At 45.5% G+C, this 26263-nt stretch overlaps 1 protein-coding gene across 1 annotated transcript in view; it reads right to left on the bottom strand.

Annotated features, from left to right (window-relative positions):
- Positions 1 to 372: 372 nt before the first annotated feature.
- The window catches only part of Tacr1 (tachykinin receptor 1), a 172896-nt gene continuing 147005 nt past the window's right edge, over positions 373 to 26263 (bottom strand). Inside the window, exons 3-5 of the mRNA XM_050164978.1 lie at positions 7358 to 7508; positions 5160 to 5356; positions 373 to 3429 (exon numbers count right to left, since the gene is read on the bottom strand). Of these exons, the coding sequence (XP_050020935.1) occupies positions 3138 to 3429; positions 5160 to 5356; positions 7358 to 7508 (640 nt within the window). The 3' untranslated portion in view covers positions 373 to 3137. The remainder of the gene's footprint in view (positions 3430 to 5159; positions 5357 to 7357; positions 7509 to 26263) is intronic.

The raw sequence follows: 26263 nt of genomic DNA on the forward strand, positions 1-26263 counted from the left end.
TCCCCTATCTCCCGCTGTGCCTTTTAGCTTCATTCCCACATGATCTGCCTTGACCTTGCCTCCAGGGCATCTCTGTTACATCTGACCCATGGACCACGCCTCTCTTTTCATAGGTGACATTACATTGTTGGTGTTGTCACATAATCCCACCCCAAGTTCCTGTTCCCAGTCTGGAAACACATTCCAGATCTTGCCAATCCATGTCTATGCCCAATGGTGTTGGGTTTCATCCTCCTGGGTGCGCAGTTTGTGAGCGTTCCCAACGCCATCCCACTCAGCCCCCAGTAGTGTTCCTTCCTGTTCCCCAGAGAAGAGACATAGACACGAGATGGCTGAAAGCACATTTTATTTCCGTAAAAGCTTCTTTCCAGCATCCCAGGCCCCAAGCACAGACGCATCAGGAGTGAGCCCTCTCCATGGACAGTTCCCCCAGGCCAGAGTCCTCTCCTCTCCTAGGATTCCATCCAGCCTGTTGTATTAGCATTCTGCTGAGGGGTTACGGATGTTCCTCCCATAAAGGTTCCTGCCCCTCAGTTCCATTGAGTATGAGGTACGATTCAGAGCTCCTCTCCAAGCAAGAAGAGTGGCAGGAGGGGACTGGCCCAGCAGGAGCATGCCAATGGCACTGGTAACACAGGAAGAATAGCCCCAGGGTGTCTCCCCATCTAACACTACTGGAGGGTACATCACGGAAACTCACTTAGGAGATAAACACAAGATGACACATCTCGATAAGAGACCCATGCACAGAGCACAAAGCACAGTGTTCTCACACACAGGCATTGACAACATTTTTACAAATTTAACGGACTTTGGGGCAGGGGCAGTGGGAAGCTCGCTGGTCCTCTGTAAGGGATGCTTTGCCATAGCCATAAAACCCAGGCTCGTCTTGTCTTCCCTCTTACTACATATGGGATGAAATCGCTCATCTCAGTCCCTCAGGTCCGCTGGGCTGACTGTTGACCGCCTTCAGAGCTGCCGCAGAGAACTGCCACTGCAGAGGCTCTCTGAAAGCTCTACCCCTTGGCTTGAGTCCCCTTGTTGAAAGTCAGTCTTTAAAACCCCAGGAAGATTCTGCTTCTCGGTGCCTCCAGGGCTGGTGAGCGGCCTGGCTTCACCAGGACTGGTGCATAAGGAATGGCAGGCACCGGAAGCTCCTGGGGGTGGAAGGAGCTGTGTTTCCTCAGCTCAGGGCAAAGTGCAGAGCAGGGGCTGTGTAGATCCTTGCCAGCATCAGCCTCACCTTCTTGTCTGCAGATGGGATGTCTTTCGTGCCTGCTGTTTTCTTCTTGGGTATTTTTCATAACCAAATTATTTTGCATCCATATATAGAAAGACTCTTTATTGGAAGTATAGTTACCAATTTGGGCATTGACTTTTGTTGCCCCTCCGTTTGATTTTCCATTCACGGAATGTCACTGAGCAGGATTTACTTAGTTTATTAACTTTTTCCCATGATGCTCTACAGAATATGCTTCTCATTTCTTTTTTTTTTCCTGGCTTATACCATTTCTATATCATCATTGCCTCCCCCAGGCATGCTGGTTCCCGCATACGGTTAGATACAACAAGGCTGGCAAAAAGCTACAAAACCTGGTTGTGGATGGCATTGTTCTCTCCGACATGATGGATGGAGCTTGTGTGCATCCAATTATCTGAACCATGAGGACATTCATGGATGTTACAGGAAGCTTTGGCTTCCAGCCACATCTGCACAAGGCCACATCTGAGAGACAGAGATGGTGTGCTCACCTGCAGGAGATCCTGAACCTGTATCAGGACGTGGAGCTTTCAGGTCTCTGCTCTTGGCAGACTAAGTGTCCTGGGGCTGGTGGATCATTCAGCCTCTTATAGACAGAGAGCAGCAAGAGGAGCAAGAGGGCAAAGTTCAGAGTCCGAAGGTAAGATGCAAGGCTCCTCTTTCCAGGAGTGGAGCTGCAGAGGGAAGCCTCCTCACTCCACACTGTAGGAAGCAAAAGTGAAGAATCTGAGTTATGATCCCTGCACAAATATAGGGGCAGCCAGCGCAGGAAGCTCACACACCTTCCGGACACTGTTCTCAGAGGTGGACTGCAGTTTACTGCAGCCTGCTGGAGAGATCCAAGGTTTCCTATGAAGTCCCCTGCTCTATCAAAGACCAGAACCTTCCCGGAGAAGGAATTTTTGGATCAGAGTTTTTGAATCAATGGAGAATATCTACACACACTCATCTCTAGGAATTGCCACTCCTAGTATTTCTGAGATTGCCATTTTTTTAAATTTTTATCTGCATGTGTTTATGTGTGTATATGTGTATGTGTGTGAGAAAGAGAGAGAGAGATAGATAAGAAAGAGGCAAAACAAAATGTATACATCATTGTATCAGGAAACACTGAGACTCAAAGGGATACTTAGAGTATTAGGTTCAGCCCTATTCCTTTATAAAAAAGGAAAGAGGCCCAGATAGGTCAAATCTGGCATGGGGTATCCTGGATGTTGGTTAGAATACACATCAGCTTGCCTCTGTAGACATAGTCAGCCAGAACTGGTTGCATTGGGGACACAATGCAGAAGAACCCGAAGTTGTCAATCCCATGATGTTTAAATGAATTGACTATTGAGATGTCACAAAAAGGTATATATGTGTCTTCTATTCATGTGTGCTTAGCTGGAAGATACAGCATTCATTAGGGTTTATGTGGCACCCTCTCTTATTCACACTGTCTAGCGGGAGGCTGGAGTGGTGGGAGCTAGTCTACACATGGCTGAGAATGACTTCACAGAAGAAAGGCAGAAGCTCCAGGCAAATAGGTCTGTTGGAGTCATTACTGCAGAATACCTCCCTAGATGAGCACCTGCATGCAGATGATGTCATTTCTGGAATCATGGGATGACAGCAAGGGATCAAGTCCAGCCTTCTCCTTTTATAGACGTTCACTGATCTGCCTTGGGTCACACTCATGGAGGGTGGTTGACAAGGGCAGGAAGGAATCCAGATTGAATACAACATGGAATGTTTTCCTCAGACCATCATGACCCTTTCCAAAAGCTCCAGTGTTAGGGTATTTCCAATAGATTCCAGAGCAAAGACGTCCATGAATAAATGAATCAAGACACAGGATGGGCTGGTGGCTGTGTCCATGACACATGCCTGCTGCCTAGGCCAGCATGTTAGAGTAGAAGCTGGAACTTTCTGTCATGGTTTTCGAGTTGCTGCGAGACGAGCCATTGGAGGTGAGATCCAGGGATGAGGGTGTGACCTTGGGGCCTTCCTCTGGCTCCTCTTCATGGGCTCCCACCACAGTAGAGATGGTGGTCTCCAGGCGACTGACCTTGTACACGCTGCCCTGGGTCTGGAGGTATCGGGTGGATTTCATTTCCAGCCCCTCATAATCACCAGCGCTGATGAAGGGGCAGCAGCGAAAGGCATGCTTGAAGCCCACACGGAACCTGGAGAGAAAAGATGGGGAAGTGAGCCGTGAGACTGCTTGCTTTTAAGAGGTCTTTCTTTCCCATGGTGTCAGCTCCTCAACACGGGACCTACACAGGCCTGATTCTGTGTCATTACATGTTCAAATTAGTTCACATCTGGAGATGTTGAGGACAAGCCCCTCTCAAGGACAGTTGTTAAACTGTCCCCAAAGAAACCAAACCTTTCTTTGGGGCATCCAAAATTAGGTTATTTCCTCAGATGTGTGAAGAGAAGACGTTGGGTTGATTGACCATCTACAACAGCTACTCCTCGTGCGGGTATTTGTGGGGATCTACTAAGCTGTTTGCCAGAGGCTATGGTATGAATGAGGAGTAGAGGTTGGGGCATTTGAATATTCTGTGACCAGTTAGAAGCACTGTTTGGGCAGACTTAGAAGCTGGGGTCTTGTTGGAGGAAGTATGCTACTGGTTTTGAGCTTTCAGAAGCCTCTGCCATTTCTGGTTCATTCTCTGTGCTTCTTGCTTGCAGTTGGAGATGGGAGCTCTTAGCTGTTCCGCCACTGTGTCCACTACCCATTGCCACAGTTCCCTGCCATGATGGACTCTTACTCCTCTGGACCGTAGACCTATATAAACCCTTTTTCCTCTAAGTTGCTTTGGCTATGGTGTCTTATTTCAGCAACAGTAAACGTATGTATCTAGACTCAACCCTTGGCTACCAGGGATGTTTTATCAGGGTGCTGCAGTTTCTATATTTGTTAACGAAAATGGAGAATCATCTTTACTTAAATATATGTTGACAGATTTAACCTAAAAACTTGGAGATAGGTTGTCAAACTCTTAGAAAATGAAACTGTGATGATGTGGGAGTCGCCTCTGTGTGCTGTGATTACCATTAATGAATAAAAAAACTGCCTTGGACTAGTTGATAGGGCAGAACTTAGGTAGGCGGGTAGCTGGAACTGAATGCTGGGAGAAAGAAGGGCAGAGTGAGAGAGAGACACCACAGAACCACCAAAGTCAGACATGCTGAATCTTTGCTGGTAAGCCACTGCCACGGGGCGATATACAGATTACTAGAAATGGGATAAATTAATATAAGAGTTAGCCAATAAGAAGCTAGAGCTAATGGGCCAAGTCAGCGTTTTAATTAACATGGTTTCTGTGTGATTATTTTGGTTCTGGGCAGCCGGGACAAACAAGTGGCCTTCCTATTACACTGTGAGATCATAGAAGACCACAGAGGCAAGTTCAAGAGGATGTCATTCTTCACATACTTCTAGTGCTTAAGGGTTTCAGTTATGGGGCCCATCCCATATCTCTATCTATCTATCTATCTATCTATCTATCTATCTATCTATCTACCTACCTACCTACATACCTATAGAGAGAGCATGAGGGGATCGGAGGGTAGGGTAACAGGGTTTTTCCATTTCCCCTTCATCTCAACAGCCTTCCCCAAATAAATGTTGGATGCTTCCTTTGGGTGACAATCACACTACAGCCTGGTATCCCAGGCCCCTCCTGTGTGCTCTTGACCTGCCACAGGAATGCTTTATTGCTGACAGCCTCTGGGGGGCTCCCTTCTCTGAATTGTCTGAGTTCACCTCTGTTAGGAGAAGACTCAAGCCTGTCCTGACCCCGATGAGCGTGGGTGGCTCTGAGTGTGCAGAGAGCTTGCTGCAACCCCCTCCCCCTCCCCCTTGATGGTAGCCTGTGGTTGGGGTGTGTGAGCATGGCATCCTCACCTGTCGTTGAGGCAGCAGTAGATGATGGGGTTGTACATGGTGGAGCTCATGGCCAGCCACATGATGGCCAGGTAGACCTGCTGGATGAACTTCTTGACATAGAGATCTGGGTTGATGTAGGGCAGGAGGAAGAAGATGTGGAAGGGCAGCCAGCAGATGGCGAAGGTACACACGACCACGATCATCATTTTCACCACCTGGGAAGAGGGTAAAGCAGGCAGGCCCATCAGCACATCTTCCTGTGGGGTGGCTTCTATCCCCTCCCCGTCACTGTGTAGTGCTGGTAGGAAGGGAGGTGTTTATACTATCATCTTTTAAGGAGGCTGGGAGACCTTTAGCAGTGAGGCTTAAGGATGCTGGTTACAGTTGTTAGCATGTGGTCCAGGATTGCCATTGTCGCTACTACCAGGAACTTGTCAGGAATTACGGGTTCCTAGACCCATCCCAGATGTACAGAATTATAACCTGAGAGTGGATCAGGACCCCTTCAGAGGATATGATGTGCTGTTATGTGACCCTGCTGGGAAATGTATAGAGAAGCCAAGGGAGAGACACTGAGCAGAAGTGAATGGGGACTCAGGAGAGAAGGCCCAGGGAAGGCAGCAGAGGGCTGGGCCAGTGGAGGAAGGGAGTCGGGGAAGGTGCTTGGTCCGGAGACTGAAGCAGAGGGGAGAAGGGAGAGCTTTGGAGAGCCCCTGTAAGGACAAATCCAGTGTTTAAAGGGTGCTTGAGGAAGCTCTGTGAGACTTGGAAGCCTGTTACGTCAGGCCCCATCACATGGTGAATCGCCACTGCCAGTGACATGTGACATGTGACAGTATTAGGACATAGGCCTTTGGGAAGCCATTAGACACTGATAGCAAAGATTTATAGAGAAGATTAAAGCCCTTTTTAGAGGGGCCTAGGACTCTCTTGCCTTTCCACTGCGAGAGCACCCGGTGCGAAGGTGACTGCCATGAGCAGGTAGTGCCTCATAGACAGGGGCTCTGCCTTGGTCCTGGCCTCCTGGCCTCCAGAGCTGTGAAGACCAATTTCTCTTGTTTATAAATTTCCAGACAAAAGTGCTTTGTGTTGATGGGTTAGAACAATATGTAAGAGCTAGCCAATAAAAAGCTAGAGTTCATGGGCCAAGCAGTTCTTAAATGAATACAGTTTGTGTGTTGTTATTTCGGGCATAAGCTAGCCAAGCGGCCGGGGTGTTGGGGACGCAGCCCCGCCGCTCCTATTTCAACATTGTGTATGCATGTGTGTGTGTGTATGTGTGCAAGTTGTGTGCATTTGTCTGAGTTCTATGTATGTATATGTATGTTGAGTGTGTATGAGTTGTGTATGCATATGTGTAGGCATATATATGTGTATGTGTGTGTATGAATGGTATACATGTGTATGAGTTTGTGTATGTTTGCATATTTGTATATTAGCATATGTGTTTGTATATATGTATATGAATATGTGCATATGTGTATATGTATGATAATGTGTATGTGAATGTCTACACATGAAGGATTATGTGAATGTACATGAGTATATATATATGAGTACACACATATTTGTGTATAAGTATGTATGTATATATATATATATATGAGTGTGTGCCTTTGAATCTGTGTCTCTATATAAGTGTATACACATGTGACATACCTGTGTGAATTTATGTGATTGAGTGTATTTGTATGGACATATGAGAGTGTATATGTGTATAAAATTTGTGAGTATATGTATATGAGCATCTATATGTGTATGTTTATATATGTGTGTGTATGTGTATGAGTGTGTGTGCACATGCATACTAGTATTTGTGTATATGTTTATGAATGCCTATATTTGTGGGTAAGTGCATATATATGTGTATATACATGAGTGCATTTTTGTATGTATACATATATGTGTATGACTGTTTATGTTTGTGTGTATATGAATGTCTATATGTGGATGTATATGTGTATATTATGTATGAGTGTATATTATGTGAATGCATATGTGTGGAAGAGTAGTTTTGTATGTGTATGATTATGTGTATATATGAGACTTTGCACATGTGTATGACATGAGTGTGTATATGTACTGGTGGGTGTGAAGAAAGACCCTGCTTTCCTCTCCTGTTCCTGAGGTCCAGAGATGCCTTATGGCCTCTCCCTAACCTCTCCCCTGTTACTGTCAGTGCCATGGTGGTCTATGCCTACTTGGCCTTTGCTCACCTTGCGCTTGGCAGACACTTGCTCGTGGTAACGGTTGGAGGAGTCCCCAGGGATCTCGCTGGCCCACAGTGTGATCCCTACCACAGTGTATGCATAGCCAATCACCAGCAGAGGTAGGAAGTAGATCAGCACAGTCACACAGATGTGGTACCTGTGAGGTAGACAGAGGAGTCAGTCTTAGAAATAGCAGGCTCCAAACCCAGACCTGGATAGCTGAACACCCAGCAAGGCTCCATTTCCTAAAGTTCCATGACCTTCCAAAAATAGCACCACCTACTGGTAACCAACTGTACAAACATGAGCCTGTGTGGGGCATTTCACATTCAAATGGTAACAGTAGTAGAGGTTGGAGGATGACCTGGAGGCCCCCGATCTTCCTGCCTCAGCCTCTGGAGCTCTGGGACTACAGTTAGAGGTGTGTACCCTCTCAGCACAGAGCCAACTTCCTACAGCTGGGGAAGAGCCCCTGCAGACTTGTTTTTTTCCACTCTCTGACAGCCAGTGCTAAGCTCTCACTTTTCAACAGGGAACCCATGTTGGCACTCCGTCTCTCCTCGCCAGCACTCCACGTGCTCTCAGGCATGTACTTGTCAATCTCAGCAGCTCTGCCATGTTGCCAGCCTTCCCGGAATATGGAAATCAACAATTTGAAAATACTTGAGTAGTCCTGAGCCCTGAGCTGCAGAATTGGCGAGGCTGAGTGGTAGTACATCCATTGTGTGCAGGCACGCTGATCCTGGCTCCTGGGGCTCTCAAGGTCCTCCTACAGCCACCACAGCAGTGGCAGTGTGCTGTGTGCCCGGTTTGCTTTTAGTCCTTCCTTCAGGTTTCTGTGGTGACTGTGCTTACAAACAAAGTGTTTAGAGACGACAGGGATGGACAGAACCAGAGAATATTCCAAGACTCCCCCATGGTCCCTTCTTAAAAGAAAAGCTCTGCTTCCTGTGGACTGATTAATAATCATACGAATGAACAAACACTCTGGTTACTGCCTTGACAGGTTACTGCCTTGGGGTGCTCTCTGGACCTGACTAGTGAAGGATGCGTGGAAAGATACTGTTGTCCAATAGATGCCTCTTTCTTTGGATCCATGTGTTACTCACAGCTGGTTTCAGAATCCCCTAGAGAACTTGAGCAATTGCAAAGGGCTGGTCATTAAAAAAAAAAACAACACTTATTTATTTATTTTACATATTTGTGTTTGTGGTGTATATGTGTGTGCATGTGTATATGTAGGTTATTATGTGGTAAGGGTGTGTAACGCCCAGGCATCTGCACGTGCAGGTCACGGGTTGACATTGATTATCTTATTCTATGACTCTCTACCTTATTTTTGGAGGTAGGGTCTCTCACTCAACACGGAGATCACTGATTGGCTAGACCGGGGGGTGGGCTAGCAAGCTCCAGGGATTGTCTTGTGTCTGCCTCTCATTTCTGAGATCACAGGTGTGACCCACCTTGACCCACCTCACTGGGCTCTTTGCACAGTTCCTGGGAATCTAAATTCAGGCCCCCATGATTTCATAGAATTTTACCCACTGAGTTGTCTCCCCTGTGCCAAATCCCTTGAACTTATATCAAATTCCCAGGAGATACTGCTGTTCCTGGTTCAGAAATTGAAAAACATTGCCCTGGACCAGTGGTTCTCAGCCTCAAGTGCATAGGAGAGTGGCTGTGAGAGCTTTTAATGTCCAGTGACTGAAGGTGTTCACTCAATTAGCCTGGGTGTGAGAGTGGGAGAGTATAATATAGAAAATTCCCTAATTTATTGTAATAGATGGTAGGGATGGGGAACTTCTATTTTAGGCTTTGAATCCACAAGACTGATGAGTCCCTGTTGGGACTCCATGGGTATTTGTAATTGAATGACTTCATTAGAGCATGTGTTAAATTCATTTTCCCTTATATAACTTATCCTTTGGTATCTGGGGTCTTGTTGATCAGAGGAGCCTGGGCTTACAGAAGTAGCTAATTCATAGAGATAATAGTCACAGCCTTTTTCTCTCACCCTCCTTCCCCTCTCTTTTTTCTCTGATACAGGGTATCACTATGTAGCCTGGCCTTTGAAATTGTGCTGTCTTCCTCCCTTGGGTTCTCTTAGATGCATACACCACTACACCAGGCTGATCCTTCTTTTTCCAAGGGACAAAAAAAGGAATGTTGTTATTTCTTTGGAAATAACAATCAATATGAACTCACTTTTGGTGAAAAGATATGACAGGGGCTGGGGAGATGGCTCGGTCAGTAAGATGCTTGCCTCCCAACCGTGAGGACTTGAGTTCATATCTACAGGACACATGAAAAAAATCCAGGTGTGGCAGTACCCATCTGTAATCCAAATCTTGGATATGGAGATAGGCAGACCCTTGGAGCACACTACACAGAAAGTCTAGCTAGAATGGTGAGCTCCAGCTTCAGCAAGAGACCCTGTCTCAAAAAACAAGGTATAGGGTGACTGAGAAAGATACCTGATGTTGGCCTCCAGTATCCACATGAGTGTTCAAATATGTGTGCATGAGAACATATGCCCATGACATGTACACAAAAACACACAAACACACACATAAACTCACAGTGTTATAGTCAGGTTGAACATTATTTTTTCTATTGCCTAACAGGGATAATGAAGAATAATAGATAGATTGTCAATTAGTTTCATTTCTAGGCACACACTCAAAGAAACAGAAAGCCGGAACACCAACAGATATTTATGCACTATTATTCATAACAGCTAAGATATGGGAACAGCACAAATACAAGTCAATAGATGAATGGATAAACAAATTGTGGTATTCAGCCTGAGAGAAGATGAGGTCTACAGGTAAACTCTGCAAACACTATGCTAGGAGAATAAGTGAGCAGACATAGAAGAGTAAATTCTGAAGAATTCTGCTTCATATAACACATATGCGCCATAGAGACAGGGAGTAGATTAGGTAGAGAGTAAGTACGTCGGGGACAGAGTAGGAATTCATACTCAGTGTGCACAGCGGCTCTGTTTGGGATGATGAAAATATTCTAGAAATGGACTGATGAGGGTGTTATTGCATTGCGAATGCTCTAATGACACTGAACCATACTCTTTAAAACTCAAAAGTGATTATTTTAAATTATGTGTTTGCATGTGTGCCTATGTGTATGCCTGTGCACATGAGTGCAGTGCTCATGGAGGCCAGATGAGGGTGCTGGGTTCCTTGGCCAGGGTAGGTGCAGGGACCTAAACTCAGGTCCTCTGCAAGTTAAGACTTGTGTTCTTAACTACTGAGCCAACTCTCCAGACCTGGACTGTACACTTTAAGATTGTAGGTCTTAAAAAAATATATTTCTAAATAAAATAACTATATAAAGTATTTTAGCCTGGCCTTCCTGATTCTAGTTCTCCAGATTTATAAGACTATAGCCTTCTGGTTTGTTTCTCTGTGTACTCCTCAACAGATCCTTCCTAGAAAAGAGAAAGTTTTTTTTTTTTATTATTTTATTTGTTTTTTAAAACAATCTTTTCTCAGTTTACATACCAATGCTAGTTCTTACTCCCTCCTCTCCTCCCCGAATGCAGTGGTATATTATTTGTATTTCGATAAATAAATCTTGCCTGAAGACCAGAGCAAAGCTAAAGCCACTAGAGAAGTCTTACCTCTACCAAGGCTGGGAGACCACAGACTAAGCAAACAGCCTCTCTCTCCTCTCATTTTATATTCCCTCTAGTGCTGGGATTAAGGGCATATGACTCCTCAGTACTGGAATTAAAGGCATAGGCCACCAACACCTGAATTTATTTCTGCATTGATTTTATGTTGCCCAGGGTGGCCTTGAATTCACAGAGATCCATCTGACTCTGTCTCCCAAATCTTGGGATTAAAGGTGTGTGTCATAATTGCCTGACCTCGAGTGGTGTTAGCTTTGCCTTTGGTCTTCAGGCAAGAGTTACTCATCAAATTACAAGCAATATACCACTATACCCATACCTTCCCCCCACCTCATTCCTGTCCACCCCTCAGAGAGGGTAAGGCTTCCCATGGGGAGTCAATAAAGTCTGGCACATCACTTTGAGACAAGACCAAGGTCCTCCTCCTATATCCCCCTATATTTAGGCTGGGCAAGGTATCCCTCCAAAGAGAATGGGCTCCACAAAACCAGTTCAAGCACTAGGGATAAATCCTGGTACTGGCAATTGATGTAGGATTGCCCTGTGTATGTTGAGATTACCATTAATGAATAAAGAATCTGCTTTGGATCTATAGCAGGGCAGAACTCAGCTAGGTGGGGAAAACTAAGCTGAATGTTGGGAGGAAGAATGACAGAGTCAGAGAGAAGCCATGGAGCCTCTGGAGACAGATGCTGGGAACTTTAGCCAGTAAGCCACAGCCACGTGGCAATATACAGAATAATAGAGATGGGTTAGTTTAGGATGTGAGTTTAGCCAGAAATATGCTTAAACTATTGGCCAAACAGTTTTGCAAATAATATGGTTTTCAGAACTTATCTAGGCAGAGAAAACTAAGCTGAATTCTGTGAGGAAGAAGGGTGGAATCAGAGAGAAGCCATGGAGCCACTGGAGACAGAAGCTGGGAACTTTAGCCAGTAAGCCACAGCCACGTGGTGATACACAGATTAATAGAAATGGGTTAAATTAATATGTAAGAGTTAGCCAATAAGAAGCTAGAGCTAATGGGCCAAGCAGTGATTTAATTAATACAGTTTCTGTGTGGTTATTTTGGGACTAAGCAGCCAGGATGAACAAGTGGCTCCTGTCCTCTCCAACAAATTGGCACCAACGTGGCAAACTAAAATCCACTTAAAACCTGCAAGAGCTTAATTCTAGATGCAGAACTACAAAGTTTAACACATCTTCTTGCTGTTTACTGGTGGCATGCCACAGCTCCTTTAAGAGAGGCTTTCCTGAATCAGCTGTAGCAAAAAAAAAAAAAAAAGCCATGCCATTTTAAAATGCCAGCTTTCTGGGCCATGCTGCCAGCATGACCTCTGGCTTTTTTTTGAAGACAGAGCATTTGGATGGGGTTTATGAGCAGCGTATTGTGGCTTGCTTGATGGCAACATGGACCAGCTCTGTGCTTGAAAGTGGGGTGGTGTGAGCTCAGAGGCACAAGTGGCTCTACCATGCTGGATTGGGCGAGGCAAGCAGGAAGTACTGTATATACCCTAGTAATGGTGTAGCTTAAGTTTTAAGAAGAGCTTAGCATTTTATAAAGCACTCCTGGACAGTAAAGAATTACAGATATGCAATAAAGACGAATCCAGATGGAAAAGAACTGTAAACAAGTCACAGTGTTGGATAAATGTATGTAGGCTTGGGAGAGAGAAGAAAAAGAGTATAGAAAGTCATAAAAGAAAGCTAATGGTTTAAGAAAAAAGGTAAAGTCTTTAAAGAGACAGAGTACAGATAGTCATAGATTAAAAGAAGTAAAAAAAATAAGCCACATAAAGATGGAATATACACAGAGAGTCTGGATTATGTATACTATTGTCTTTTCTTTAAAATTTTTGACTGTGAAGGAGCTAAGTACAAAGAGACATTTCATTGTATGGACTGCTAAGCTAAACCAGCATATATGTTCTAAAGGTATCATGACTTCCAAAATTGGTCTAAGGATATGTTGCTTTGGAAAAAAGGTACTTTTCTTGTTTCCACAGAGGATGAGAACCTGTGGATTGCTTCCAGACTGGTATAGCTTGATGGAACAAGACCACCCAAAGGTTGTCATGAACACTCCCAAAAATTACTATGCTCAACAATCAGCAGGAAGCAGTATGGATAAAACTGCATCCATATTCCCAAATATTGTTTATAAACATTCTTTACATTTAAAGGGGAAATGCTATAGAGATTTGCATTGGTAACTATCTTAGCTTATTGATATGAAATCAATTTTGTTATACTAAGTGTATATATCTCTGCTCTTGATTAAGGTATTGTGATTGTGCAGCTCATTTAAAAATGTAATGTATAATTAAGATATATAGGTAAATAGAGATGGATCTATAATAGTCAAGCTTGTAGTCATGTTAGTTAGACTTTCTAGATGTACAGAGATATATTTCGAATAGGGAGGTATTCTTCAAACCTTTCAAAGACTACAGAATATGGCATTTAAAATATTTTAATAACTTAGTACTTTTCGGGACAATGAGACACGTCTGCTCCTGGCAGCACCAATTACTTCAAGAGGAAGATGGGCATTGAAGAGGCTCCTTATGGAATATGCTAGCCATTTGGGTAAGAAACTGTTCTTGCCTGGATTGCTTAACTAGACATGTAGGACCCACAGAGAAATGACTGTTGAACTTGCCTAAAGGTGAAATGGTCCTTTGGGGTTTCTGCTTTATGAAAGAGTCTGCCAGATATGCTGCAGGACACAGAAGAAAGTGTCTGACAAACTGCCAATATAGGTGAAACTGTTTTTGAAATTTCCTGCTTCATGGAAAAGTCTGTGGATACCATGGACCTGTAGGCTGAAGATGGATGCCCGAATGGTACAGAAGAACTTTGGGTGACTGTCCAGGCAGTAAGATGTCTCTGTCAATTCTAGAGTTCTGGAAGTAGCTTATAATGCACTTTCTGTTTACTTAATATTATAACCTTCTGGAGTCTTTGATGGAGTTGAAGAATAGATAGGAAGTAGATATAAATATTGTAACTGTAATTCTTGCTTAATAACTGTTTTGTTATATGTAATTTTACTATATTAAAGTTAAAACCTTCTTTTTGTTTAAACAGAAAAGGGGAGGTGATGAGGGATTTCCCTCTGTATGCTGAGACTACCATTAATGAATAAAGAAACTGTTTTGGACCTATAGCAGGGCAGAACTTAGCTAGGTGGGGAAAACTAAGCTGAGTATGTGGAAAAAGAAAGGGAGAAGCCATGGAGCCACCAGAGACAGATGCTGGAAACTTTAGCCAGTAAGCCACAGCCACATGGTGATACACAGATTAATAGAAATGGATTAAATTAATATGTAAGAGTTAGCCAATAAGAAGCTAGAGCTAATGGGCCAAGCAGTGATTTAATTAATACAGTTTCTGTGTGATTATTTTGGGGCTAAGCATCCAGGACAAACAAGCAGTCCCTGCACCCTCCAACAGGCAATCGTCCCAAAGACTGCCCAAACCATGCAACTGTCACCCACATTCAGAGGGACTAGTTTGGTCCTATGTGGGTTCCCCTGCAGTCAGTTTGGAATTAGTGAGCTCCCACTATCTTGAGTCAGCTGTTTCGGTGGGGATCCCCATCATGGTCTTGACCCCTTTGCTCATATCACTCTTCCCTCTCTGGAAGTTTGGTCCAGTGCTTAGCTGAGGTTCTTTGCATCTGCTTCCATCAGTTGCTGGATGAAAGTTCTATGATGACAATTAAGGTAGTCATCAATATGATTAGGGGAAGGCCAGTTCAGGCACATTCTCCATTATTGCTTAGGTTCTTAGCTAGGATTATCCTTGTGGATTCCTGGGAATTTCCATAGTTCCAAGTTTCTTGCTAGCCCCACAATGACTTCCTCACTCAAGATATCTCTTTCCTTGCTTTCTCTCTCTGACCTTCCCCCATCTCAATCATCCTATTCCATCATAGTCTCATCCCTCCTCCCCTTCTCTCCTCTCCCTCCCTGTCCATCCCCTCACAAAGCTCTTAATTGTCTCAGGAGGTCTTGTCTATTTTCCCTTTCCAGGGGGAATCCATGTATGTATCTCTTAGGGCTCTCCTTGTTACCTAGCTTCTCTGGGGTGTGGACTGTAGGCTGGTTATCCTTTGCTTTATGTCTAATATCCACTTATGAGTGAGTACCTTGTTGTCTTTCTGGGTCTGAGTTACCTCACTCAGGATGTTTTATTTTTTATAGCTCCATTCATTTGGAAAAGGCAAAGTTAATGCCTAGATGAGGTCAAAGTTTAAACACATTCCTGAATCTTGCTCAGATAGACTCCTATTACACAGAAACTGTAAAAAAGAAGCAAGCAAGCAAGCAAACAAACAAACAAACAAAACCAACAACAAAAAACCTTTCCAAATATTATCTAGTTCTCAAAACTTCCCAATGAGTGTAATTAAAATAAATAAAATCCCATCAGTATAAAACATAAAAAAAATAAATTTCACTGTGACACGTGTTTGAAGACATTTTAACCATATCCTGTGGTTAAGTAGAGTTAGTCAATGTGTGTATATATGTATATGTGTGTGTATATGCACGCATGCATGTGCATGTGTGTTCCAAGACCATTCTTTTAGAATGCTGGTCAATTAACCCGAGTAATCCTGTTTCGTATAGCTCCACACCTGTTCTGGCTTTTCATCTTGATATTTCCTTTTTTCCTTTCAGGCAATGCTTTATGAACTCTCAGAAGTAATATCTGCCTTGAGAAAAGAGATCTGGGGTTGGCAATGCTCTAAAGATTGAACCAGAGAAAGAAGAGGGCTTCGGGGCAACAGGCAGCAGCAGAGGGAACTGCTTGTCTGATTGTGGAGGTGTGCACTGGGCTGTGTAGGCGCAAGTGGGCAGCACTTTGATTGCTAATGTATTTCAGACACACGCATGGCAACTTTAAGAAGGGGGTGTACCCATGTTCCTGGTTTTGTGAAGCAGCCAAGGAGGCTTGACACATGTTATACAGGGTGAGCTTGCCAAATGGAGACCGTGTGGCCCTCAAATTCCACAGATTCCCACTCTCCATACCTTAATACCTTAATGCACACGAACCCAGGTTTCCTTACATTTCACCAGCATGAGCCACTCTGCTGATCAAGGCATCAATAGTGTCAGCTTCTGGAATAATCCTCAACATCTGAAATCAGTGCTGATGTGTTTAATTAAACAGCATCTAGGTGTCTTCATAAGCCCCTAGGGAGACTCTAGGTGCCCTGAAGTCAGACCGGGAGCCTGTGAAGGAGGCCAAGCAGGTGTGGATCTGCGCTCTGCATCCTCACTCTACGGAGATAGCTCTGCTTTGTGGGCTGATGCATTGACTTTCTGTGCTTGGAAGGCAGTAGGTGGGAGTTTTCAGCTGCTAAAGAATGACTGGCGGTCATGCATGTGATCCTAATTCCATGCAGCCTGTTAGCTGCCTTCAGTATCCACCCCACTGCGGGCATCATCCAGCACACCCTGTCTAGCCCCATCACTTGCTGCTCATTGCCTTTGACCACCTCCATCACTCTCTGCTCACTACATCCGCTACACCAGCCACCCCTGGGAGCTCGTCAGGGCTGAAGCCCTGCAGATATCACCTTTCGGAATGTGCACTTTAGATTCATGTGCCAGTTCAGGTTGGAAGCACACAGTTCTCTTAGTGTGCACTGAGGATCCATGGCAATGTAAACACTGCATAGTATGAGAAGTTCTTTGTAAGTATGGATACAATGTAAATTATAATAGAGAAGCGTTTAGCAACAGCCTTAGATAGATGGTGTTTTTTTTTTTTTTTTCTAAGTCTATGGAGGGTGAGATAATTGCAGAGTCCTCCATCCCACTGGGCTTCCCGGAAGAGGAGCTGCTGGTTTAAATAGACAGAAGTGACAGGCACACAGGCCCAGAACAGCAAGGGGACCTTGGATATGGAAAACAGTGAGTGTGAAGGTACTTAGGCAGGGTCAAGGCATGAAGGAGGTACTTCACCAATACACCACACTGAATGGGACTTGGGTCCTTTGTCTGCGGAGCATCATTGTGGGTCTTAGCTACAAAGGAAGACAGAGGCCAGATCATGAGGCACATTTTGTGACAGGTTAGAGAATTCCTAATTAATTCTGATGGGAAACCATAAAACTGCTTCTTACGGGGGATTAACTGGATCAGGACATGGTAGAGCTTCGGTGGAGTCAGACTAGGCTAGAAGAACCAGTCTTTCGGATGCTCTGCAGTGGTCTAGCAGAAGTGGGAATGACCGGATGTAGGGCAGTGGTTCTCAACCTTCCTAATGCCATGGTCCTTTTGTACAGTCCCTCATGTGGTGATGCCCCCAGCCACAACCATAAAATTATTTCATTGCTACTTCATAACTGTAATTTTGCCACTCTATGAATCATAATGTAATCATAATGTAATATCTGATATGCCACCCAAACGGGTCAAAACTCACAGGTTGAGGACCACTCATGTAGAAGCTAGATGGATGGGTAGGAAGGAAAGGACTTTGTAGGTGACGTGGCTGGGAGGGAGATCTGGAGACTTGGCTTGTGAAAATATAACTGACCTGGCTTTCTAACGTGAAGCAGTAGAGAGTGAAGTTTTACATATTCACTCAATCAAAGCCCTAGGCAGGATTGTTCATTGTCTGCCTACACAGGAGCTAACGTATAGCATGACTAATAAAAACCCAGAGACAGATACTGGGGTTCGACCTTCAGGTCAGAAAAGAAAAACAACCTGTCACTGGCTCTTACCTCTACCTCAGTCTGAAATGGCGATTCTGCCTCCAGGAATCTCAGAATGAGAGTGTATCTGAGAGCTGTCTCCCCCTGTTTTATAATCCTCTCGAGGGCTGGGATTAAAGGAGTCTACTACAACTGCTATAGTAAACTGGTGTGGCTACTGGGCTTAAAGGTGTGTGTTACCACTGCCTGGTCTGTAAGGCTGATCATGACAACCGTTTTATTCTCTGATCTTCAGGCAAGCTTTACTTATTAAAATACAAATGAAATATCATTACAGTAAGGTGCATATCCACAAACATGTACTCCTAGCTTAGTACTGGGAGTAGGAGCAGGCTTGTGGGGGAACTGACCTTGAGGGAAGTCAGTAGGTGTCTGGATCTAGAGCAGGAGGGCTGGTATTAGATTAGGGGTCCACAAAATGTTGACATGATACAGACGGCCATGAGAAGCGAAGACGCCACGTCTAGGGGTTCAAGCCCAGAGTAAGAGGCTTCAGGGAAGATGGAGTCTATCTTTGTGAAGAAGAAGGATGAAGTTGTGAACCTCCTGTCTGGCTTTGGGAAACTGATTTAGGAGGTCAGTGATTGGATCAGGTGGGATGAGTCATGGGAAGAGAGGAAAGGGAGACAGATGGTGGCTGGAGACGCCAGTCTCAATAGTCTTAACTATGAAAGGCAGGGCAGCCGCAGTAGCTAAGTGGGAGTCAAGGGTCAGGAGAAGATAACATGCAGTTGGTGGAAGAGGTACGAGAGGCAAAGCCCTCCATCTCTCTTGACGCGCCACCTGGTCTGCTTTCAGAGTTTAAAATGTTGGAAAGAGAAATATTGCAGCAGAGACTCCAGAAGAGAGATCCAAGCTCCCCCCTCCATACCACTCCTCCTTCTGTCTGCTTAGGGGCAGCGTGGGCGTAGGTGCATGGCGGGGAGGCTGGGAATGCCCGTTTGTGCATATGCACTCTTGCTCCTGGGCAGGCAGGTGGTTAACAGTCCTGCCCAGTGCTTGATTGCCACCAAATGTAAAGCATGAAAAGCTTCTACAAACTTTATATTTCTGAGATGACAGATGAGAAAGTTTTCAGTTTGACTGTGGAGCTCACTGTGGTTTGGGATAACGTAAAATAAGACACAAGCCTAATTTGAGGCAAAAGGGACATGGAATTGGACAGGTGGGGGATAAAAGCATCAGGGATGGAAGTAATGGTGGGAAGGGCATAGGAGGGGAAACCCAAGTGAAGTAGTTGGAAGGACTTGAGTAAGAACACAACTAGCCTAACATTTCATGTGGGCATGACTCTACATTTTTGGAGAAAAACCAACCAGCCTTATGCTGTCATACCCTGACTTTACTGTCCAAATTTCTGATAAAATATGCACCCAACAGCTCCATATAGTGTGGAAGTGAAGGTGTGGAACAGGTGTCCAGGTGAGAGGTGGCACAGGCTGATTTGGGAATCTATGCCAGACAACTACCACTAGGTGGCGCCACCCTGCAGTCGGCACCCAGTCCAATCAGTGGTTCCTTTAGGCAGTTGGCATTTCAGTAGCTGGACAATAAAGTAATATAGATTTCATGAGCTTGGATCCATGGCTTAGCCCACCCACACTGTCCCTCATCCCACATGCACAAAGAAGTTTTCCAACCTATGCCTTATGTAGCGTGAACTTTGCAGATCTCAGAATACCCCAGCCCCGTACAGAACAAAGCTGTGTTTTATCAGAGACATGTTTGCTCCTCAATGGATTTGAACATCAGAGGATCGCTCATCAATGTTTTGTTCTGTACCCCACACACCCTCAGTTGCTCTGGAAGGGTCTTAACACTGCTGGGGATGCTCTGCCTAAGATTGGGTTGGCTGAGTCACTGCAGCGTGTTCTTACTAGGCAAGAGTGTCCAGGCGACAGATATGGCATATGCTTGTGCCTTAGTGGTTATGATTTAACATGAGCAGCATACTGTGGAGAGCTGGGTTCTAGACAGCAGAAATGAAACTTGTGTTTTGCACCCTGCCAGGCACTGAAAATGAGCTCTCTCTCTCTCTCTCTCTCTCTCTCTCTCTCTCTCTCTCTCTCTCTCTCCCTCTTCCTGCCTCCCCCCCATCTGTGTGTGCATGTGTGTGTGTGCGCACACACACTGGTACACGTACATTTGCATGTAGAAGCCAGATGTCAGTCCTAAATCCTTCAGGAATGGTCTATCTTGTTATGCTATTTTAAAAGATGTTTTATTTTATATGTATCTAAGTGTTTGTCTGCATATATGTATGTGCACATCTGTGTGTCTGGAGCCTGTGGAGGCCAAAGGAAGGCACTGGATCCTCTGTAGATGTTATTACAGACAGCTGTGAGCCACCAGTTGGGTGATGGGAGCCAAACTCAGACCCTTTATAAAAGCAGACTGCTCTTAACTGCTGAGCCATCTCTCTATCCCTACCTTATTTTTAATTAAAAATTGCGTTCATTTATTGATTTTGAGAACGCATACAGCTCAGAGGACAACTTGCTGGAGGTGACTCTCTCTGTCTGTCTTGTGGCTTCCATGCTTTTTTTAAAAATTAGTATTAAAATTTTTCACCTCCTCCCCTCCTCCCATTCCCTTCCCTCCCCCCACTTCCCCTTCCCCTCCCTCTCCAGTTTAAAGAGTAGTCAGGGTTCCCTGCCCTATGGGAAGTCCAAGGTCCTCCCCCCTCCATCCATGTCTAGGAAGGTGAACATCCAGACAGACTAGGCTCCCACAAAGCCAGTACATGCAGTAGAATCAAAACCCAGTGCCGTTGTCCTTGGCTTTTCAGTCAGCCCTCATTGTCAGCCACGTTCAGAGAGTCTGGTTTGATCACATGCTCCATCAGTCCCAGTCCAGCTGGCTTTGGTGAGCTCCCATTAGATCAGCCCAATGTCTCAGTGAGTGGGTGCACCCCTCGCGGTCCTGACTTCCTTGCTCATGTTCTCCCTCCTTCTGCTCCTCATTTGGACAGTGGGAGCTCAATCCAGTGCTCCAAGGTGGGTCTCTATCTCCATCCATCGCCAGATGAAGGTTCTATGGTGATATGCAAGATATTCATCAGTGTGGCTATAGGATAGGGCCATTTCAGGTGCCCTCTCCTCAGCTGCTCAAGGAACTAACTGGAGACATCTCCCTGGACACCTGGGAACACCTCTAGAGTCCAGTCTCTTGCCAACCCTCAAATGGCTCCCTTAATTAAGATATATACTTCCATGCCCCCATATCCATCCTTCCTCCATCTCAACCATCCCATTCTTCCAAGCTCTCCCCATCCTCCCCTTCTTACTTCTCTCTTCCCTTCTCTCTTTACCCCCACCCCACCCCCATCCCCAAGCTCCTATTTTTTACCTGGCAATCTTGTCTACTTCCAATATCCAGAAGGATAACTATATGTTTTTCTTTGGGAGTTTATAATTCATGATCCTAGAAAAGCTAAATAAGAGGGTTCCAGGCTTTGAACCCAGGTTGTTAAACTTAGTGACAAGTGCCACCCAGTTATCTCACCAACCTGATCCACTCTGTTTTTTTGAGACAAGGCTTGCTGATTAGTCTAGACCGGCTTGCCAGTGAGCCCATCTCTTCCTCTCCAGCACTGAATACCCACCAGGATTACTGGGCTTTTTTACATGAGTTCTGGGGATCAAACTCCATTCCTCCTGCCTGTGTGCAGCTGAGCAATAAAGTAAATAGATTTTATGTGCTTGCATTCGCCGAACACCACATGCCAACTGGATTATCTTCTCAGCCCAAACATGGCTATTTGGCGTAGGGCATTGCTTGGAAACTACTTCAACCAGTGCCAATGGATAGCAATTAATATTTCCTCACGTAAATGAGTTAAGCCATAAATGTGTGTGCTGGCTGCTATTTAACACTCCTGGTATTCCCAGGGGCAAGAGAAAACACTTAAAACAATAGAAGCAGCTCTGTTTATTTAACCTGTGACTAATGACAGTGTGTGTCCCTAGGTCTAACCGAGTGCCCGGAATCCTGGCTCTGATGCAACGTCCTCAACCTTATTGCTGTGCCTGGGGAAAGTTTTCTCTCTGCAAGAGAAACTGCAGAATAGCAAAGGCTGTCACATGGCCAGGGGTCTTCCTCCTGAAGATCTTTGCTCTGCTGTGATATAATGGAAGTGACCTCCCGGGTGTGGGGAATGCAGAAATCCCCACTCCATCAGTGCCAGCCGCTGGAGCACATGTGCCATCCCAGCCCTTGAACAGTGGAGGCGGGAGAATGAGGGGTTCAGTGCCATCCTCTGCTACATTACAATGTCCAGGCAAGCCTGAGCTACAAAAGATCTTGTCTGAAAAGATCATTTCAAGCCAGACCAAAACCAAATGAAAACCCAACAGTCTTTATGTGCAGTGATTTCATTTCAGGAGTGTGGGAAGTTGATTCCTCTTCACCTCATTACCCCTGGGGATGCAGGGGAGAGGCAGCTACTGCACAGCCTGTTTCATATTGAAAAATTAAGGGGCAGGGGAGGCCATTGCCTGTTTAAGCAGTTCAGGACTGGAACGGGAATAGAAATCAGAAGGGTCCATTTTCTTTCTGCTGGGATGGACTGAGAAGAACCAAGCCACTCCTGTCAGAGAAACCACACTTTCCCAAGGATGAGGAAAGATACGGAGGGCAAATATTGTCTGCTACACTCAATAATAATGACAGATAATTTATATAAAAATAGCACCGTTTAAAAAAAAAGAGTTTCAAAATAGAATTTCACCAAGACGGGTGACTTGGAACGTGGCCAAGCAGATTCCAGTTCATGTGTGAGTCCCTTCTCGTATTTCCGTAGCTCTGGCCTGTCTTGAGTCCTGAACCCAGGAGGGCTGTCAGTTGTCTGAAATATGTGGGAAAGAAACAGCCTGCTCTCTCTAAGCCTCCGCCACAGCTTCTCAGCATACGTAGACCACTATGCCATGAGCCACACAGGCTGCTTGTCTGTAGTTTCCCCAAGCTGAGCAATGCGGCTGATCTGCGGTACAGAATTAACCCAGAGGATGGAGTTAATCAACCTGAAGTCTGCTGGGAGCTGGAGGTGAGAAAACAAACAGGCCTAATATGTGCTGTTGACAGATTTTTTTTTTTTTTGAGACAAGGTTTCTCTGTGGTTTTGGAGCCTGTCCTGGAACTAGCTCTTGTAGACCAGGCTGGTCTCGAACTCACAGAAATCCGCCTGCCTCTGCCTCCCAAGTGCTGGGATTAAAGGCGTGCGCCACCACCGCCCGGCTGTTGACAGAATTTTTGTCCCCTGCCTTCTCACGTTGTCCAAAGAAAAATCTATTCATTTTCTGGACCACTTTTTGTACCACTTCCTTGTCTTAAAAAAAAAAAAAGAGAGAGGACCCTCGATTGCTGAAAGATGAGGTCAGCCGATCTACACAGGGAGACAGAAAGTCTGTGCGTGGCATGGAGCAGTGCAGAGTTTAAGGAGTGTAGCTATGGACATGAAGGCCTCAGGGAGGAGACTGAGAGTTGGGTTCTCAGCACCCATGCCTGGCAGCTCACAATCGTATGTAACTCCTGGTCCAAGGGATCTGAAACCCAACTATCTCCCCAGAGCTGGGATTATTACGAGTTCATCACCTTGCCTTTTTTTTTTTTTTTTTTTTTAAATCTCTGAGTTCTGTGGTATCCAACTCAGGCCCCCGTGTTTGCAAGGCAAGCACTTTACCAACTGAACTATCTCCCCAGGCCTGGAATCCTGATTATATGTCTCCTCAAATTCATATGCTGAAATTTTTTAAAATTCTCTTTTTTTCAAGACAGAGTTTCTCTGTGTTGCAGACCTGGCTGTCCTGGAACTCACTTTTGTAGACCAGGCCAGCCTCGAACTCACAGAGATTTGCCAGCCTATAATTCCGAGTGCTGAGACTATAGGTGTGCGCCAACAGCGCTCCGCATATGCTGAAATCTTAACCTCTGACAAGGCTCTGGGAGCATAGCCTTTGTCCACAAGAGATGGAGCAGGTCCCGATGGTTTCTGGTTTAAGGCAGCATCCCAACTCCTCCTTAGTGACCCCTTCTGCAGTTCAAAAAAGAACCGCGTCTGCTAGCTGCTGAGACATCTCCCCAAAGAGTATTTATGAGATGTTCTCCCAGCTGGGGGACTGGTTCCAGGGTTTGATCCCAGAAGTCTTAACTGTCTTTGTGCATAGTCCCTGGGGCACAGCCAAATCAGTCATGCTTCCAAGGACATGATTTGGGGCCAGTGTATGTCTCTGTTGGTAAAACTGCTTACTGATCAAAGCTGATGACCTGATTTCCTTCCTGGAACCCATAATGGGAGAAAAAAACTGATCGCAGAAATTTATCATTTGATCTTAACCCCTGAAATAAACACTAAGACATCTGTCGAGCCCTCCACACACCCAAAACAGGCCACAGAGTCATGGGCATGCGCATGCGCAGTGGCTGAGACTAAACACGCCCCCTTAAACGTTTACTAATAATCACCGGGTGGGGGCCAGGGAGGTGGCTGAGTTTGTAAAGAGGACCTGAGCTTGAACTTCCTCAAAATTTATATAAAAAAGACACATGGTGGTGTGCACTTGCAATCCCAATGCTGGTGAGACAGACACAGAAGCGACAACGAGGTTTGCTGGCCAGTCAGCCCAGCCTGCTTGGTGAGAGACCCTGCTCAAAGGTCAGTGGTGCCTGAGCAATGATACCCAAGGATGCGCTCTGGCCCCACCCACCGAACTGCGACACAAGTCACCTTTTATTTTTGTTTTTTTACAACTTGAAAGGGCAGTATTAACAAGTTTTCACGGCTGGCACGTCTGCACCAGGGTGTTCCCGCAGAGCGCCCGAGGAACACGGAGCTTATTTTGCAGGATGCGAAGCCACCCACACGATTGTTGACTGGTGCTGTCCTAACTTGTTGCAAAGGAACAAATTGACACTGTGCATTCCTGTCATTTTCATCCCCGAGACTCCAGCCTTCAGCAAGAACCCCATTAAGTCTGATTTTTAGACACAGGCATCCAGCTGGAGCGGCTGGGTGGGCCGGGGACTGTGGGGGAGGCAGAGCTCAGACTCCGTGGCCATGCAGCGTGACGCTGCAGCATGACGCTGATTCTCCAAGCAGACCGGACCTGAAGTCCATGTCTCTTCTAGATGTGTTGAGATGTCACCAGCCTAGGGAAACAGGGATTTTTTTTTTTTTTTGAAAAACAGCCTCCGAGGAACTCCCTGACATAAAACACAATGTGATGTAGATTTTTCTTTTGAAGTAAGAATAAAAAAAATATTTCATTCATTCTGGCCATTTGGAGATGAACGTTGAGAATAGGTTTTTTTCTTTCTTTTTCTCCCCGAGAAGGCTCAGACTGTGGGCTGTAGATTGCTGTAATGGTTGATATTGGACAAGATGGAGAACCGCCTAGGAGACACTCTCTGGGTGTGATTGTGAGGCCGCATCCTGAGAGGGTTAATTGAAGAGAAAAGACTACCCCTAAATATAGGCAGTGTCATCCCACCCCTTAGACTGTACAATTTAAAAGTTTATGTTATGTTTCGTTATGTGCATGCGTGTTTCTCTGTGTGGCCATGCACACGAGCAGAGGCGCCTATGACTATTGGATTCCCTGGAGCTGGAGTTCCAGGCAGTGTGAATCACTTGATGTGGGTGCCGGGAACCAAACTCAGGTCCTCTCCAAGAGCAGTAAGCACTCTTAACCACCATGCCACCTCTTTAGCCCCACCCCCAGACTTAACAAACAGGGGAAAGTGATCTGAGCACCAGTATCCATCTCTCTCTGCTTCCTGACACACCTCAAACTCCTGCTGGGTCCTCCCCACCACGGCACACTGAACCCTCAAACTGAGCCGGGTCCTCCCCACCACGGCAGACTGGACCCTCAAACTCCTGCTGGGTCCTCCACACCACGGCAGACTGGACCCTCAAACTGTGAGCCGATGAGAAGACTGTGTCAGCTCTAACCCATCACACACAGACCAGTGTGGAGCTGGATATGAAGCAGGAAGGTTACCTTTTCTGCATGGAATAGAGCACTCGGGACTAACAGGATCGAAAGGTGTCTAGGTGTGTAGTGTGAACTGGGACTAATTAGTCTTGGTTTGCCTGAGCTTCTTCCTGGCTTCAAAGCTTTTAGCCTTCCATCAGAGAAACCCTGAGGTCCAGACTAGGTAGGACCGATGGTGGCCCCAGGTGTGGCCTCAGGGACCTCTCGTTCGTTTAGCCAACCTCCCTTTCACACTGGCGGGCTGTAGGACCAGTCACCTATTATTGAAGAGACAGTCCTTTCTGCCAAGGAATAACCCTTGCTGTGTGTGACAATGGAGGCTTGTAACTCCAGATAGTCAGTAGGTCAGGGCAAGGGGAATCACAAGTTCAAAGCCTGCCTGAGCTACACAGAGTGTACATTCAAGGCCATTCTGGGCTACTTAGTGAGACCTTGTCTCAAGTTAAATATGAAAAAAGTGGGGTGTAGTTCAACACTAGTGTCTTTGCTTAGCTTGTGAGAGGCACTGGGTTCAAGCCTCAGTACTG

This window comes from Alexandromys fortis, unplaced genomic scaffold (genome assembly GCF_014885135.2).
Source record: "Alexandromys fortis isolate MF-2015 unplaced genomic scaffold, M_Fortis_MF-2015_v1.1 scaffold_138, whole genome shotgun sequence".
Lineage (NCBI taxonomy): Eukaryota > Metazoa > Chordata > Mammalia > Rodentia > Cricetidae > Alexandromys > Alexandromys fortis.